Here is a 15,971-nt window from a genome sequence, read left to right as displayed (position 1 = left end):
TCCTGCAGGAGAGGAGTGGGGTGCATCCTGGAGGGAACTATGGGCACGCTGGCATATGCTCCAATATCCTCATGATGTCCTTGAGTTTCCTGGCAAATGACTTAATATAGAAAGGGGGTCCCCAAATGTAGAAAACAAGAAGGAAAAGTTAATACCACAGAAAATGCATTTGAGTGTATTTGATTTACTTCATTTGATGATATCTGGAAGAGCATCTGCAGATAAGACCAACTTGATGCCTTTTTTTGTAGGGAAGCAGGTGCATTTCTCTTATGGTTAAACATCTGTGCACAAGACTACCGGAGCACAGTAACAAGTTGACAACAATCAGCAGAACTGACAATATGTAAGCCTACATACAAAGGCAAGACACACTGTGAGCTTGATAGTGTTTTAATATTTAGCCAATAAAAATGGACAGTCTAAACAGCTGCTTTAAACAAAACTGTACCCTTGTTTTTATGCAAGAAGGCCCTCTTGAACCGCTGAAACTAGACAATTAAGTAACTGCAAGTTGCAAAGCTAGAAAACTAATGTTTTCACTCTTCCAAAAAGGGTCATCAGGAGAACACAACAGTGCTGGGATCTTGGCAAGGTCACTCCTGTTCCTGCCTGGACTTCCTTGGGCTGCTCAATACCCCACCCTTTTCCTGCCCAGTAAGCACCATTATTCCCTCCCCTCCCTTATTACTACATGAAAACAACACCGGGTTAAAACATGAAGAGGGAAAAAGAACTCAGCCAGAAAGAAACGCCCACCCTTTAAAGGAAACAAAGTCCTCAGTAACCCCCAAACCTGAGAAAGCCAGAGAAATAAAAAACAGAACAGTGCCAGCACCCTCAGACTTCTTGTTGTGACAATAAATGGGTTTCAATCCAAAATCCTCTGCTCCTTCCTCATTTTAGAAATTTCTGGTTAACCTCCCTAGCAAAGACCTTTCGACAGGCTTCATCAATGACACAGGTGGTCACAGAGACACAACTGAGGGCAAAAGGAGGAGGCTCCAAGCACATCAAGAAGGCCACTGTTCAGCAGCCTCAGTGAAAGATTTGGAAATTACTAGCAGCTAAAACTTCCCCTTACAAAGGGGATGATTTATTAACTCCACTGCACCACGCATTTCTAAAACACAGACCCTAAAATGCAGCTCACGTGGCTGTGAAGGAGCCCATCAATTGCTAGAACAGGTTGCCTTGTCCTTGAAGCTCTGGACAGGCTCCCTGGTTCTATTAAAGGGGGTCACAATGCAATTTGGCCCAGCACCCAAGCTAGGCTACTTCTGCCGACTTCCTGATTCTGGAATGCCATTTCTGTTAGCTTCCCTGAGGACACTCAAACATCTTCATGCCTGGCACACAACGCTGGCACCCAGGCAAGGTCTGAGCAGCCAGGCAGAGAGCAGACCAACCCAGCAAAAACAGAACAAGCAATAGGAGAGCCAGCCTGGCATCATGGTTCAGAGCAGGTTCGCTCTAATCTGGAGAACCAGGTTTCATTCCCTACTCTACCATTTGAGCTGTGGAGGCTTACCTGGGGAACCAGATTAGCTTGTGCACTCCAACACCTGCCAGTTGGGTGACGCTGGGCTAGTCACAGTTCTTCAGAGCTCTCTCAACCCCACCTACCTCACAAGGTGCTTGTGGGGGGGGGGAGGAGATTGTAAGCCCCTTTGAGTCTCCTTACAGGAGAGAAAGGGGGGATATAAATCCAAACTCTTCTACACTTCTTCAATAAATTGCTAAGGAGGAGTTGAAGGGGTCCTTAACAGGGTCTGGCCCGTGTGTCCTGGTGCTCAGGCCTGACCTCCTGTATTTTCTCAACCTGCTTGAGATTACATAGCCTGAGAGAAAATGTAACATGTGGAAGGGAGCAAGCATATCTGCCCCAGATGTGCCCGCAGGCCTCTCTGTTGCCTCCCTCTAGTTTCCATGAGACAGCAAAGTGATCAGCAGCCAGGAGGGATAAGGAGAGGCCTGAAACCATGATGGGCCTTAGGCCCCTTCCGTATCGTCAATTCATTCCACTGATTCTTCGCAAGGTGGGTGGGAGATTCATGCCTGCCCAGGATGTTAAGGGCCAACCTCTTCTACATTTTACCTTGCTAGTCTGCGTGGCATCAACGTCTGACCCTTTTTACCCTGGCATGGAAAGCAGCAGAGAGCCTGTGTTAAAGCAGACATCCATTCTCGGAAAAACAGCCATCAGGACTACCCTGAAGTAGGAGACCAGATCAGAGAGGTGGTCTAGGGGCTCCACCTCCTTCTTTGGTGTCTGCACGCAAGGCCACTTGCCAACAAACCTGAGAACAAGGCAGCTAATCCTGGTGCAACTGATGGAGCCAGGATCCCACCAAGTTCTGCACCATCTGCTTCTAACTATGTGCACAAGGGAGGAAGCCCCTGGGAAAGCAGAGCCCCCGCTCACCACAGCCTTGGAAAAACTCATCCCTTTTCATTCGTGGCACCCAAAGACAGCTGTGCCAAGGCTTCGTTAGTGTGTGCGTGTGTCACTACAAGGCTACACAATCCTGAAAGAAACATTTTCGGCTGATCTGGGAAAAATGTTTAGTTCGGGGCAGGGCATTTTGTTGAGTAGCTGTTAACACTTCCAACCACAAAACCACACTTGCAGAAACCCAAAGTCACCCGCAGAATGTCCTGTGCGTGCAAAAGCCCCCCCTCCGACTGCTGCCAGGTCATGACAATATGAAGACTTCCCTGACTGTGCTCACAACTGCAGCCATTTCTCTGAAACATCCAAAGCAGCTTCAAGACTCAAATGCAACAGAAACAAACTCTCCTTGTACTGTTTCTCCCATCCTGAGTCGCCTTGCATGACAACATGAAGACGGTCAGAGGAGGCTCCCCCTTTTAAATAATCTCAGCAAAGGACAAAATGAAGCTCTTATTGGTCTGGCAGAGCACAGCCTCAGACAGGCGACTACAAATTTTTGTCCCCATTGTCTTCCCTGCTCCACCCACCATCAGTATTTTTGCAGGTAAAGTTCAGAATTGCTTGCGAATCCTCTGAACTTAACCTCCATCCAGTTATTACTGTTTAGGAGAGATCTGCCACCATCTGTACCTCCAATTTGCATCAGGGGCAAGCAAGACGGCGATTTGAAAAAGAAAAAAGTGAAAGAAAGGCAGAAGGGAGGGGGCAGGGTGAGAGGTGGGGAAGAGGAGTGAGTTATGCATTCTGGGAAGCCCTCCATGATTCGTCACATGGCATTAATCTGCCCCCCTCGACAATAGCTGCCGAATTTCGACCGAATCCCAGCTGTCGTCTTTTGAATGAAAGAAAAGAAGATTTAGAGCGTCAAGCGTTGGTGCAGCTTGGGGGGGGAGGGGAGGGGGGAACTGTGGCTTGCATTCAGTAATGCCTGACAAAGGAGCCCGGCCTTTGTTTCCTAAATGGCTCATGCGCCCAATTAATTTGCTGAAGTTTTTTTTTCCTCCCCAGGGCAAACAAAAAAATGCCAAAGGGGCAAAATGAAAGAACCGCAGCAGACACTTCTTGCACAGTTGCCCACCAGCCCTGAAAAAATCTGCCCTTCAACAGTTGGGATTAGAAATGCCATCGAGGAAGAGCAGGAGGCCTTCCCATTTGCTGCTGCTGCTAACAGGTGGACGGAGAAGCTTCCACAGCCGGGGCGAGAGGCCCTCCCAGGCTCCCCACTCGGATGATTCCCACCACACAAAAGGGGATTTGGCCCACGACCAGACCCTCTCTCCCTTTGCTGATGGAAACACTGAAAGGAGAAAGGGCACCAGGGCTCTTGGCCCATGTGGACAGGTAGTTGGCTGAAAGTGTGTTTACTTTAGGACATTTTTATGCCATCTTTTCACGAAGTTCAGGGTGTCCAACGCACCACAGCAAACAGTCAAAATATTGAAACATATTTTACAACACACATGTAAAACAAAATACAAATAGATATGAACAAAAACAGGGGAGGCACACTGAAGAAATGCCAAACAAATCAGAAAATTGGTTGTGGTGGGTTTTTCAGGCTATGTGGCCGTGGTCTGGTGAATCTTGTTCCTAACGTTTCACCTGCATCTGTGGCTGGCATCTTCAGAGGTGTATCACAGAGGGAAGTCTGTTACACACTGTGTCCAGAGAGAAGGGAATGTTTGGGGTATACATTGTCCATGTCCCAGATTGGGGAACCAATCAGTAAGTGTTTGGGTAGAACTTGTTATGCACAGCCACAGATGCAGGCAAAACGTTAGGAACAAGATCCACCAGACCACGGCCACACCACCCAGAAAACCCACCACAACCAGTTGAATCCAGCCGTGAAAGCCTTCGACAAAACAAAAAATGTTTTGTCCTCTGGCAGAAGACAGTGATAGAGAGGGACAAATGACTCTCTGGGAGGAATTCCACAATTTGGCACCAACTGAGCATGCCCACAGTTGGACTGCTGCCTGCCTCACGTCCAGTGACAGAACGACAGAAAGCAGGGCCTCCAAAAGGGGTCAGGTTGGCTAAGATAGTCAGGTAGGCAGTTCTGAAGGTATGCTGATCCCAAGCCACATAGCCCTTTAAAGGTCAGTACCACTACCTTGAATTAGGCCAGAATGCTAATTGAGAACCAGAGTTGGTGGAAGTACACTCAACTAAGGGATATGACGAACCATTCTGGGCGCAGCATCTGTATCCACCAAAGCTTCTACACACTCTTAAAGGGCAGCCTCCTCCCACCATCAGCACCAACCCACCTTGTTCAAGAAAGACCACTCAAACTTTCCTCAGCCTTGAAAAGAGGACAGCATCCAAGCATCCAAGCTTTGTGTCTGATTCTGGTATGCCCTTGGAGCAGATGCTACACACAGCAGATCCCTTTCAGCAACCAGAAGGGATCATGAAATCTGCAGCAGACTCTACAATCAGAACCAAACCATCAGCAGACCACAATCACTCAATTCCAGGAGTCACCAAACTTTCCTAGAGTGTAGCCCAGTGGGGTTACTACACCAGTTTGGCAATAAATACTGAAGACAACATTTCTGCCTTTGAGATCACTGAAATTTCCAGGTTCTAAAGCAGGTCCAGTTCAGACAGATGTTACATAGTCGCTGGGAACAAGTTCAGGGAAAGGGTTGCCATTTTTGGTTTCTCTCCCTCATTCCATTATGTCAGTGATCCAAGTTAGTAAGCAGCACATTTATTGTGTTGCTTACTAACTTGGATCACTGACATAACCAATACTGGAAAACATCTATGCAAACATCTTAAGCTCTGTGTGTGGTGGTGGTGGTGGGGATCTACTTTCCTGCCTCACAAAACCATGCACAAAACATTGCATGGATCTCTTGCCTGCAGTAACTTGAAACCAGCTCTGCCTGAATCTGCCCTGCAGCCAGAAGTTCACACCATATGCTGGCAAGACAAGGTCTTAAAAGCACGACTTGGAAATCATGACCTCCTTTCTTCCTCCTCCTCTCAAAACAAAATGTTATTTTGGAATCCCCACTTTCCAAGAGGCAACAGGATGCTGCTTCACCCAGCACAGCCACACACAAAGGTTATGTAGTTGTAAACTACTAATGCAGAGCAGGGGAACATGATTCACAAGGTCCATTAAAAGCCCAGCTTCCTCTCTTTTGTTCTCACGGCAGCTTTGTCAAAGTAAGAAGCCATCTTTTCCCATTCCATAGACCAAGAACTAAAACATGCCTGGAAGTCTGTGGCTCAGCCTGGTTTAGCTCCAGACTCTATCGAGAGACACTCCCAGTGACAGTTGCAAGCTGGCTTCAGTGCTCCTGCTGTGCCGTGCCCAGGCTCTGCAGACAAAGCACAGGATGCCTGCAGGAAAACTGTGCATCCCCCAACAGGGAGTGGCCTTGGACTGCCACTCCATCCGCCTTCCACTGCATGTGGAGTTGGGGACATGGTTTTACATGTGCTTGTGTGGCGCTCCTATCACATCTCAGCACATCCTGATGATTTGGCACCTGCAAGGTCCAACAGCCACATTTCTTCCACTCAGCCCAGCCCTGGTCCCAAAATCTTCAAAACAGGTTTCAAAAACTACCTGTGCCACTCTGTCTCAAGGCCCATGGGACTTTAATACATTGCTCATCCCAGGACTCAACACTCTGTGGCCCCAGCATTCCTCTGCAGAACAGATGCAAACACCACGAACAAATATACATTTCCTCCTCCCAGAGTATCCATCAGGATCAACTGTGAACTCATTCCAGTCCTTCTAAAAAACCCAGCGAAGAAGTGATTGCTTTCATACTTACAAGCACAACCCTGTTCCATTGGGAAACATTTCACACTTTCCTCCATTCAAGCAGGATTCAAAAGACAGGGTGCATCGGAGAGCTGTAAGAAGAAGCAGAATTATTCTTTAGGGCAATGATGGCGAACCTTTTCGAGACCGAGTGCCCAAATTGCAACCCAAAACCCACTTATTTATTGCAAAGTGCCAAAACGGCAATTTAACCTGAATACTGAGATTTTAGTTTAGAACAGTGGTGGCGAACCTTTGGCACTCCAGATGTTATGGACTACAACTGGCCATGCTGGCAGGGGCTGATGGGAATTGTAGTCAATAACATCTAGAGTGCCCAAGGTTCGCCACCATGGGTTTAGAAAAAAACAGTTGGCTCCAAGGCATGCGTTACTCAGGAGTAAGCTTGGTGGTAGTGGCTTTGCTTTGAAGCAACCGTGCAACTCTTCCAACCGGTGAATCACGACCCTATGAGGGTTTACTCAGAAGCAAGCCCCATTGCCAGCAACCGAGCTTACTCCCAGGTAAAGAATCGCGTTTTAGTTCTTTGCATGAAAATCAGCGTGGTTTAACAGTACTTAACAGGGTACTACACTGCTTCCCCAAAACTAGGTCTTAGGTTTAATGCTAATGATTGAGCCCAGTGGCCCAGGCCAACCTAGGGAAGGGGGGGGAGACTCTGTGCATGCTCACAGAGGGGGCTCTGAGTGCCATCTCTGGCACCCATGCCATATGTTCGCCACCACTGCTTTAGGGCCAGGGACTGCAGGCAGAGACCAAATGGGCAAGGGGCACACCAAAGACTGTAAACAGACTTGGGGGAGGGGGAGGTTGTTGGAATGTCATAGTTCACTACTATTCAATTTAGAATCAACACACAGCTGCAAATTCTGTTGGTCTTCCTACCACACAAGGCCAGCAATTCCAAGAAAAAGAGGGGGAGGGGGGAATCCTTGTCCCCATTTTGCAGATGGGAAAGTGAGGCTTCGCTGCAAGAACAGGAAAGCAGTCACTGGTCCTTGGCTGTCCCATATGCACCCCTTCCCACTAAACTTTGGGGTTAGTACAAGTTCCACAATTGAATAGAACAGGGGTCTGCAACCCGGGGCTCCGGAGCCACATGCGGCTCTTTCATCCTTGTACTGCGACTCCACATGACTTGGGTCCTCTCAGCCTCCTTCAGAGAGTTGCCATGTTAATGGGAAAGAGTCCCCGTTCCTAGAAAGGCACAGCCTGAGATGGCTATCCCAAGCCACTTCTGGCTTCCCTGTCCCAGCTGCCTGGTTGGCTGATGACGGTGATGACAACGCGGGGCGGGGGTGGAGCACCGCTGGTGGATCCTCTTGAACAAGTGAGCGGCAAAGGGCGGGAAACAGGAGGGAGTTGCAGGAGCGCAGCTTTTCAGCGCAATCCTAACCTCAGTTCGCTCCCCTTGAATGGGGGGTCAGGGTCGACCCTGCTTGGGGTGGCCTCATTTCCCTCTCCCCTGGGTCCTTCTTGGGGGGTGGGACCACATGGGGGACCTGAGCAGCATCACCTTGGGTTACAGACTCCAGGGGCTTTCCTGGCGGATGGCAGCCTGGCTGAGTCCAGGTGAGAAATACAATGTCAGATTTTAAAGGAGTTATTACCTGCAGCTCTGCAAGGTTGAACTCCTCTGGACTGTTTGATGGGGAGGCAAAGGGGTGGGTGGGAATTGTTTGCTTCTGCATTGCCAAGGAGGGCAGGAGCACATGGGGAAAGCCTTGCACGTGGATCTTGGAAGGTTTACTTCAGAGTAAGCCAGTGGAGGGTAAGCTTGTAGATCGTGGAAGGGAGGAAGGCCGGGATCATCCTCAGCCATGGTTGTCGCGGGTTGCCAACTCCCGGCGGGCAAATCCCAGGACATTTGGGGGTAGACTCTCAGAAGCTGTGGCTTTTGGGACCAGGGCGGGGGCCATGCTCAGTGAGGAATATGGCTGTCAAGTCCACCCTCCATGGCAGACATGGAGGTCTGTTATTATTTTTTTAGAGTTCAAAGTGTGTTCTTTGCATAAATAAAATATAATTTTCCCTGTAGCACTTCCTGGATTTCATAAGCAACACACTATAATTTTTTATACAAAGTGTAAAGGTAAAAAAAACAATATATAGAGTGTTATCTTCATTTTAAATGTCAAAAAGTATTTGTGGCTCCAAGTGTTTTCTTTTCTGTGGAAAACAGGTCCAAATGGCTCTTTGGGTGTTAAAGGTTGCCGACCCCTGGAATAGAACAACAATCTGGTTTAGATTTGCCCTGTGTGTGTGTGTGTGTGTGTGTGTGTGTCATACACAATAAAACTGCTGTCATGTAATTTAAGCAAAAAACTGCATGAACTCTCTCAAGATCCATCAGCCGTTCTCCTTTTGGGTAAAGAAAAAGCAAGAAGGAAACCGCAAGGCCCGTGCCTGGAGCAGGAAGCCACCAACCTGAGCCTACAGTTTTAAGTTGTATGTGCTGTGCACGCACACACGACAAACTGAAACCCAAGTGCTGCTGCATTAGACTGTGAATCCTGTACCCGTTCAGAAATCTGACTGGGAAGCACTATACAAGGCGGAAGAAGAGGCACCCGAGGCAAGGGAACTCAGATTCAGCACATCCCCGAGGAGCAACCAGTCATGGGGAAAAGAGCAGGCCGAGGGAGGATCCTGCAGCCCTGCCCTCATTTTTGATTCAGCTCCATTTAGAAACAGGAAACGTTTTCAGGGTGCTGAGTACCACACTGACATCCAGTCCCATCACAAGGCTGCTTGGCAGGCAGGCAGGCTCTGCACTGCCCCAGCAAGGACTAATGGCTACAAGGTGGTCGGCCAGCTGAGAGACCTCCGTGTGGCTGAAGAGCAGCTGGTGGAAGGAGTGGAACTGGCCTGATTTCACAACCAGGGCCAGAGAGAAGGGGCCAGCTGCTGAGCAGGCAAGGGTTTAAAAGGGAATACTGCCAAGGCTTGCCCTGACTTGGGTAGCTCAGGCTGGCCCGGCCAGTAACCTGGATGGGGGACCACCATGGAAGCCCAGGGGTGCTACACAGAGTAGGAGAGGGCAACCCGGCTCTGAACGTCTCCTGCCTTGAAAATCTTACAGAGTCACTATGGTGAAAGGAGGAACATCATTACCTTGACTTCCTCAGAAAGAAGTTATCTGAACAAACATAATTATTTTTTCACCAAGAAAAGAGAGGATGTTTGGCAGTGAGGCATCCAGAGAATTCTGCCTACAAGGGGCATTTTGGCATGCGGCCAGAATAACGGTGAACAATTCCTAGTCAGGTCCCAAGATATCCCAGCACCGTTCTGCTGGCATTTAAAAGTTTCCCGTTTCTACACAGAGCTGGAACCTAAGACGAATTGTGCCGTGCGAGCCAAGGAGATGCAGCCTCCATTTCAGGGTACCCCCACATCGACACCTGAAGGGGAAAAGGGCTGCCGAAGGAGAGAGATTCCAGAACTGACTGAGCACTGGGCTGGCCTCTGAACTGCGGCTGCCGCTGCTGCAGCCACCAAAACCAGAGCTCCCAGCTACTGGAGGACTTGTGCTCAGGTGTGGCTGCGGAGAAGCCTTTCCTGCTTAGCAGTAAGTTGATCATTCTGTAAAGTGGGAGCAAAGCCAGGCTTTGGAGACAAAAAAACTGGAGGAGCCAAGGAATCTCCTGTGGGTCCTGGGGACCAGCTTCTTGATTCTGAGACCAGATGACAGGGCTTTCAAACTGGCATCACGGAACTGCCCGTGGCAAACAGCGGATAGCCTCCTACCTGCCATCTGTGGAAATGCTGACGGCCAGGAAGACTTAAGTCCTCTCTTTTGCTTGGCCACTGATGTGCCACACATGGGGTAGGCACCCTCATCTGGGGACCATGAATGTCGCTGCTCCAAGGAGAAGCTGCCACTCAGCTAGGATGCACACACCCTGCCTCATCCCACTCCACAGGGCTGCTGCGAGAGCAGCCACATGTTCAGTTCACTGGCGGAGGAAACTGCTGTTAAGTCGCAGTCGATTATGGCAAAGGCTTCCAAAGCAAGAAACAAGCGAAGGTGGTTTGCCTTTGCCCTGGGCCACCTTGGTGGTCTTACGACCTTAAGGATGGACCAAAAATAGCCCTGCTATGGGTGCCCTGCAGCCTGCTTAGCTGTGGAAAGCCAATCAGCCTCACTTCCTCCGGTTGGAAGGGCCGACTGCAACAGAACGGCGGTCTCCTCCTCCTCCTCGCAGAGCTCAGGCTTTTCCTCTGGGGTGTTTGCAGCCAGAGCGCCCACATGAGGCTTTGACTTAGTGAGAAGCCAGCGGGTGTTGAGTGTCGGGGGCCAGTCCAGGCCAGCCCAGCCCAGCGGCGTGCAGCAAGCACAAGAGCCATCTTCAGGACTTGACAATGGGTGGCTCTGATTCCCCCCCTCCCATTTTTTGTTTGGGGTGGAGAGAGAGCTCTGCTCTGCAGCTGTTGCGTTTTCCCACGAGTGAGGAGGGGTGTGTCAGAGTGGTGCTTTACAGCTCCCCTCTGTCGGACTCCCTTTGCAGCCTCCTTCTCTCCCCCCTCCCCAAACAAATAGCTGAACAACTCGGGAGCAGGGGTTTGCAAGGTGTGCGTGTGCCGGAAGGGAGGGGAAAGAGGCTTCACATTAAGAAACCAAAACAAAACCGGACTTTGTTTCCTCTGAGAGCCTGAGGAAGCGGAGTCGGCGGCTTTGCGCCTGCAGTCTCCTGGCGGCCCCGCATTGTGGAGGGGGGGCTGAGAACGTGGGGGAAGGCGGGAGTTGCCTGCCGCTCAGAGAGGCAACGCAAACTGAAACTAGACATGTGCCCAGAAAGCACCCCCAAAAAGGGTTCTTCCTCCCTTCCCGGAAAGCAGAAACACAGTTACTCTCTCTGGTATTCTGACTCAGAGGGTGACGCTTCCTCTTGTACCCAGAAGGGCCCCTGACCTTTGAAGGCCCTCCTGGAGTTTCAGGAAGCCCCAGTAAGTCTTTCTACTGGCGGGGTTGCACAGACTCCAATACAAAACCACCACGAGACGGAGCCAATACAAAATGCTGCCTCTAAGCCAGTGGTGGCGAACCTATGGCAAGGGGGCCAGAGGTGGCACTCAGAGCCCTCTCTGTGGGCATGCACAAACAGAGTGCCCCCCCCCCCCCACACATCTAGGCTGGCCTGGGCTGCTGGGTTTGATTAGTAGCATTAAACCTAAGACCTAGTTTTGGAGAAGCAGTGTAGGTCACCCTGTTAAGCGCTGTTAAACCCCACTGATTTTCATGTGAAGAATTAAAGCACAATCCTTTACCTGGGAGTAAGCTCAGTTGATGGAAATGGGGCTTGCTTCTGAGTAAACCCTCCTAGGGTCGTGATTCATCCATTGGAAGAGTTGCACGGTTGCTTTAAAGCAAAGTCACCAACTACCACCAAACTTACTCCTAAGTAACGCACGCCAACCATTTTTTTCTAAACTAAAACCTCAGTATTCAGGTTAAACTGCGTTGTTGGCACTTTGCGATAAATAAGTGGGTTTTTGGTTGCAGTTTGGGCACTTGGTCTCTAAAATGTTCGCTATCACTGCTCTAAGCTATCTAGGGATCTGTGTGCCACCTCCAAGGGCTGACTCCCTCAAGGCATCACTGGAAGTACTGCCTGGCAGAAGTGCCAATAATCTGATTGCCAAACCAAGCAACATGAACTTCATGGGGGTGGGGAGGAGAGGGACCAGGCTGGGATGCTGCAAAAGACCTCGCCGGTCTGGCCTGCAGACCCCACTGCGTCCTTGATGAGACCCTCTCTGCAGTGGCCGCTGCCTTGAGCTCTCTTTACTTGATACCTGCAGACCTGCCTTCTTGGCTCAATTCCCTGCCCTCCTGAAGCAAGCTTCACTTTCTTTCTCTGCGCTTTGCCTTCAGCTCCCTGCCCCGGGGCTCGCTGGCCCTCAGCTTCCCTCCTTCCCCAGCTTCTAAGCCGAAGTTCAGCCCCTGCAGACAACCGTCCGTTCCCACGCAGCAGCTGCACTACAGGAGCAGAGGCGTGTGTTGTGCCACTGCCCCAGATTAGCCGATCAGTTCGGATCCCTGGTGGGCCTCCCGAGAGGACCTGGTCTTTGGCGTTATGGAGCAGCCATCCCAGAAGCGGCTATTCTGCCGAGGGCTTTACGAAAGCTCAGCAGATGGTGCAGGGAAAACACGCTTGCTCCCTGAGGAAAGCTTTCCTGGTTAGCTAAAGCTTTTGGTGCCTGCCAGCCTACTAAACTTCCTGACCGCCTGGGATGTTCGACAGTGGAATGCACTGCCTCGGAGTGTAATGGAGTCTCCTTCTCTGGAGGTTTTTAAACAAAGGCTGGATGGCCATCTGTCAGGAGTGCTTTGATTGTGTGTTCCTGCATTGAAGGGGGCTGGACTTGATGGCCTTTGGGGTCTCTCCCAACTCTAAGTAACTCTCAGAGAAGCCCCATCTGGCGGAACGGGGCACCTCTCTCTCCTATTAGACTGAACAAGAACATGCTTGCAGCAGAGCATAATGGGACCTTCTCCTCACCTGGATGTTCACAATGCCAGGGGCAGTCCAGTGGGTTGGCTGGTTTTGGCTCAGAAACCCAGGCTGGACTCTCCCCTCTGCCCTGGGGGCTCCCCGAGGGTCCTTGGCCCAGCCAGGCTCTCTCGGCCACTCAGCCCAACACCTCACAGGATGCCTATGGCAAGAATAAAATGGAGGCCGGGGAGACCAACATTGTACGCTGCATTGAGTTCCCACTAGGGGGAAAGGGAGGGCACAGTTATCCAAGTCTATTTTCAGTCAATCGCTTCTTCCCAGCTGAAGTCTGCCTCACAGGGTTGTTGATATAAAATGAGTTATCTGACTACTACAACTTGAGTCTCAAGCAGGAAAGTCCGTGTGGAACACAAACACATGCGGGGCTTTCTAGGCATGTGTGGGGTGGACTCTGATGAGAACTGAAGGAAAATGAAAGACATTTTTAAAACTTTCCCACACTCATCACGCCGGGCAGATTGTCCTGGAGGGTCGCCACCCCCATTCCCAGGGGCCGCCTTGCATAAAGCCCCCGTCCAGCAGAGGCCAAAGCTTTCGCGAACCAGAAAACCTGTTCTCGGGGCCACCCATAAGCCCGACGACACGACCAAGCCCGGGAGGACGCAGGAAGGAGGGGCTCCAAGGAAGAAGCCTCGAAGCCTGCTGGCGGCCCCCCCCCCCCCGCGAAACAGGCGGGCTTGGGGGGGTCTGAATGAGCACGAGAAGGGCTCTCCGGGGCACGCGCGGGCTGCACACACCCGCACCTCGACCGAATCGGGGGGGGGGGAGGCTCCGCACCTCTCTAAGGAGTCCCACGTGAAACAGGAGCGGGCCCCTTCTTCTCCCTCCGGCCGTGACACCGAGTCCCACGGGGAAAGGGTCCGGAAGGCGCCTTCGCGCACCCGACGAGAGCGGAGCCCCCCCCCGCCGTTCAGATCCCCAGGTCAGGCTTTGCGCCGCGAGCCGGGGGGCAGGAAGAGCGGAGCGACGCACAACCAGAAAACCGGCCGCGCTCCGGGACAGGCACCGGGAAACGGCGGAAGCCGGACGCAGATCGCACCCAAGAGCGGCCCCGGCGCCCCCCCCCCCCAAAAAAAAAAGAACGCCGCGCGGCCCAAGTCAGGAGCGCCCCGGCCGCAGTGATCGGCCCCCTCAGGCACGTCCTGGCTGGCCCCGGGGGCATCCCCTCCCGGCCGCCCCCGGCCCCGTCCCTCTCGGCGCCCGCCTACCTCGGCTCAGCCCCGGCAGCAGCAGCAGCAGCAGCAGCAGCGGGAGCAGGAGGGGGGCAGAGACGCGGCGGGGCATGGCTGCGCTCCCAGGCGCCCCACTCGCTCGACCGGCCCGGTGGGGGGCTCTGAAGGCGGTGCCGCGCGCGCCCCTTCCGCCGGACGGCTGGCTGGCTGGCTGGCTGGCTGGCTGGCGGGACCGTCGAGGCGCCCGGCTTCCTTGGCCCGCGGGCCGGGCAGGGCTGTTCAGGTGCTGGGCTGGCCCGTCTGCCCACCGGCCGGCCGGCACGCTCCGCTGCGGGACTCCTGGGCGGGCGTCGGCCGAGCGCGAGAGGAACTTCTGGCCGGAAAGAAAGTTGGGCGGGCGCGCGCTTGGGGCCGGGGCGTCTGGGGAGGGCGGCGCGCCGCTTTGCATCTTAATGCGGGGAAGCCCCTCCCCTCCCCTGCCCTGCCCTGCCCGGCGAAGGCGGCGGGGCGGGGAGCCAGCAGGCGAAGTCAAAGGCGAGAGGAGAGCCGGGACGCCCCGCCCCGCCCTCCTGGCCAGGTGCTGCGGAGCGCGCGGCTGCGGGAGGCTCGCCAAAGCTCACTGCGGAGCAGCCACCCGAAGGCGGCCGGGGCGGCGGGCGGGGAGAGAGGCCTCCCCCGGTCTGGCTCGGGCCACACGTGTGCGTTTGCCCCGCGGGGAGCCCAGGCTCGCTGCGCCCGGCCAAGCGTGCGGCGCCCAGGAAAGGCTCCCGAGGTGTCGCTAAGGAAGATGGAGGCCGGTGCAAAATCTGAGGCCGCCTCTCCCCCCGGGCGGCCGCGGGCATAGATGGGCCATGCTGTGCCCGGTGGGCACTTTGTTTTCCGCCCCAATCTTCCACGGTGTCCTGCCCCTCCCCACCCCAGTGGGATTGCGTAGCCCCGCCTCCCTGCTGCCGGCTCCTGCTCTCCCCAGGGCCTGGGGAGCGCAGAAGCCTGCCTGCGCGGACCCGGGAGGGTGGAAAAAAGGCATATCTAGAGGAAATGGAGCCCGGGGCATAATCTGAGTGCCCCCCCCCCCCCACTTCATTTTCCCTAGATACAGTGGAGAGGTAGAGAAATCAAGCTGCCTGCCAGTCTCACAGAGGAGCGCCCAGGTCTACCACTTGGGCAGGCAGCAAGGGGTTGAGTCCGTGTGCTGGCTCTGGCTCCAGAGGGTCAGCGCCCTCCCTCCACCTGTGGCGCCCACCTAAAGGGAGAATCTGGGGTCCCTACTTTAAACAACATTAAAGTGATGCTGTTTTGGGGTGGATTATCCCCCACCCTGAAACAGCATCACTTACAATGTTTAACCTGGGTACCTCAGATTCTCCCTTTAAATCCATGCAGAAGGGGGAGGATTTAAAAGGAGAAATAGGGGGGGGGGTGCCTGCTGTCAGGGGTACAATTGTTAAGCTAGCAGCACCAAAATTTCAGGGTATCTTTAGCAGATCCTCATGATGATATCACCCAGGTTTGGTGAAGTTTGATTCAGGGGGGTCCAAAGTTATGGACCCTCAAAAGTGTAGCCCCCATCTCCTATTAGCTCCCATTGGAAACAATGGGGGATGGAGGCACCTCCTTTGGGAGTCCATAACTTTGGATCCTCTGAACCAAACCTCACCTTGGTGGTCTCATCAGGAGAGTCTCCCGAAAAATCCCTGGAATTTTGGTGCTGCTAGCAGAAGGCACGCAGCCCCAGGCCCCCACAGCACCTTCGAAGGGACCCCCTTACACCAGAGGGGGGGCCCTGGTGGGGGGTGCAAGCAGAGGTCTGGGGGCAGAGGAGGTCCAGCACCTGCGCAAAGCCTGAAGGTCAGGTGGGCCACCAGGTTGGCCAGCGGGATGCCTGGCGGGATATGGGGCGCTTCAGCCGCTTCCTGAAGCATTCAGTCCAAGAGGTTTCCAGAAGCAAGGCCCTCTTGGGATCATGTGAGCAAGGCAAAAACAAACGACTTGGCGTCAAAATCAGCAAA

General features: G+C 53.1%; 1 protein-coding gene across 1 annotated transcript in view; it reads right to left on the bottom strand.

The window, feature by feature from the left end:
* The window catches only part of NOTCH1 (notch receptor 1), a 98,742-nt gene extending 84,308 nt beyond the window's left edge, over positions 1–14,434 (bottom strand). Inside the window, 2 exon segments of the mRNA XM_048512189.1 lie at positions 6,259–6,340; positions 13,999–14,434. Coding sequence (XP_048368146.1) covers positions 6,259–6,340; positions 13,999–14,410 — 494 coding nt within the window. The 5' untranslated portion in view covers positions 14,411–14,434.
* Positions 14,435–15,971: the final 1,537 nt, after the last annotated feature.

The sequence above is a fragment of the Sphaerodactylus townsendi genome, linkage group LG12 (assembly GCF_021028975.2).
Source record: "Sphaerodactylus townsendi isolate TG3544 linkage group LG12, MPM_Stown_v2.3, whole genome shotgun sequence".
Taxonomy (NCBI): Eukaryota; Metazoa; Chordata; class Lepidosauria; order Squamata; family Sphaerodactylidae; genus Sphaerodactylus; species Sphaerodactylus townsendi.
The sequence above is the reverse complement of the archived record's forward strand: the minus strand, read 5'-3'. Positions and strand labels throughout refer to the sequence as shown.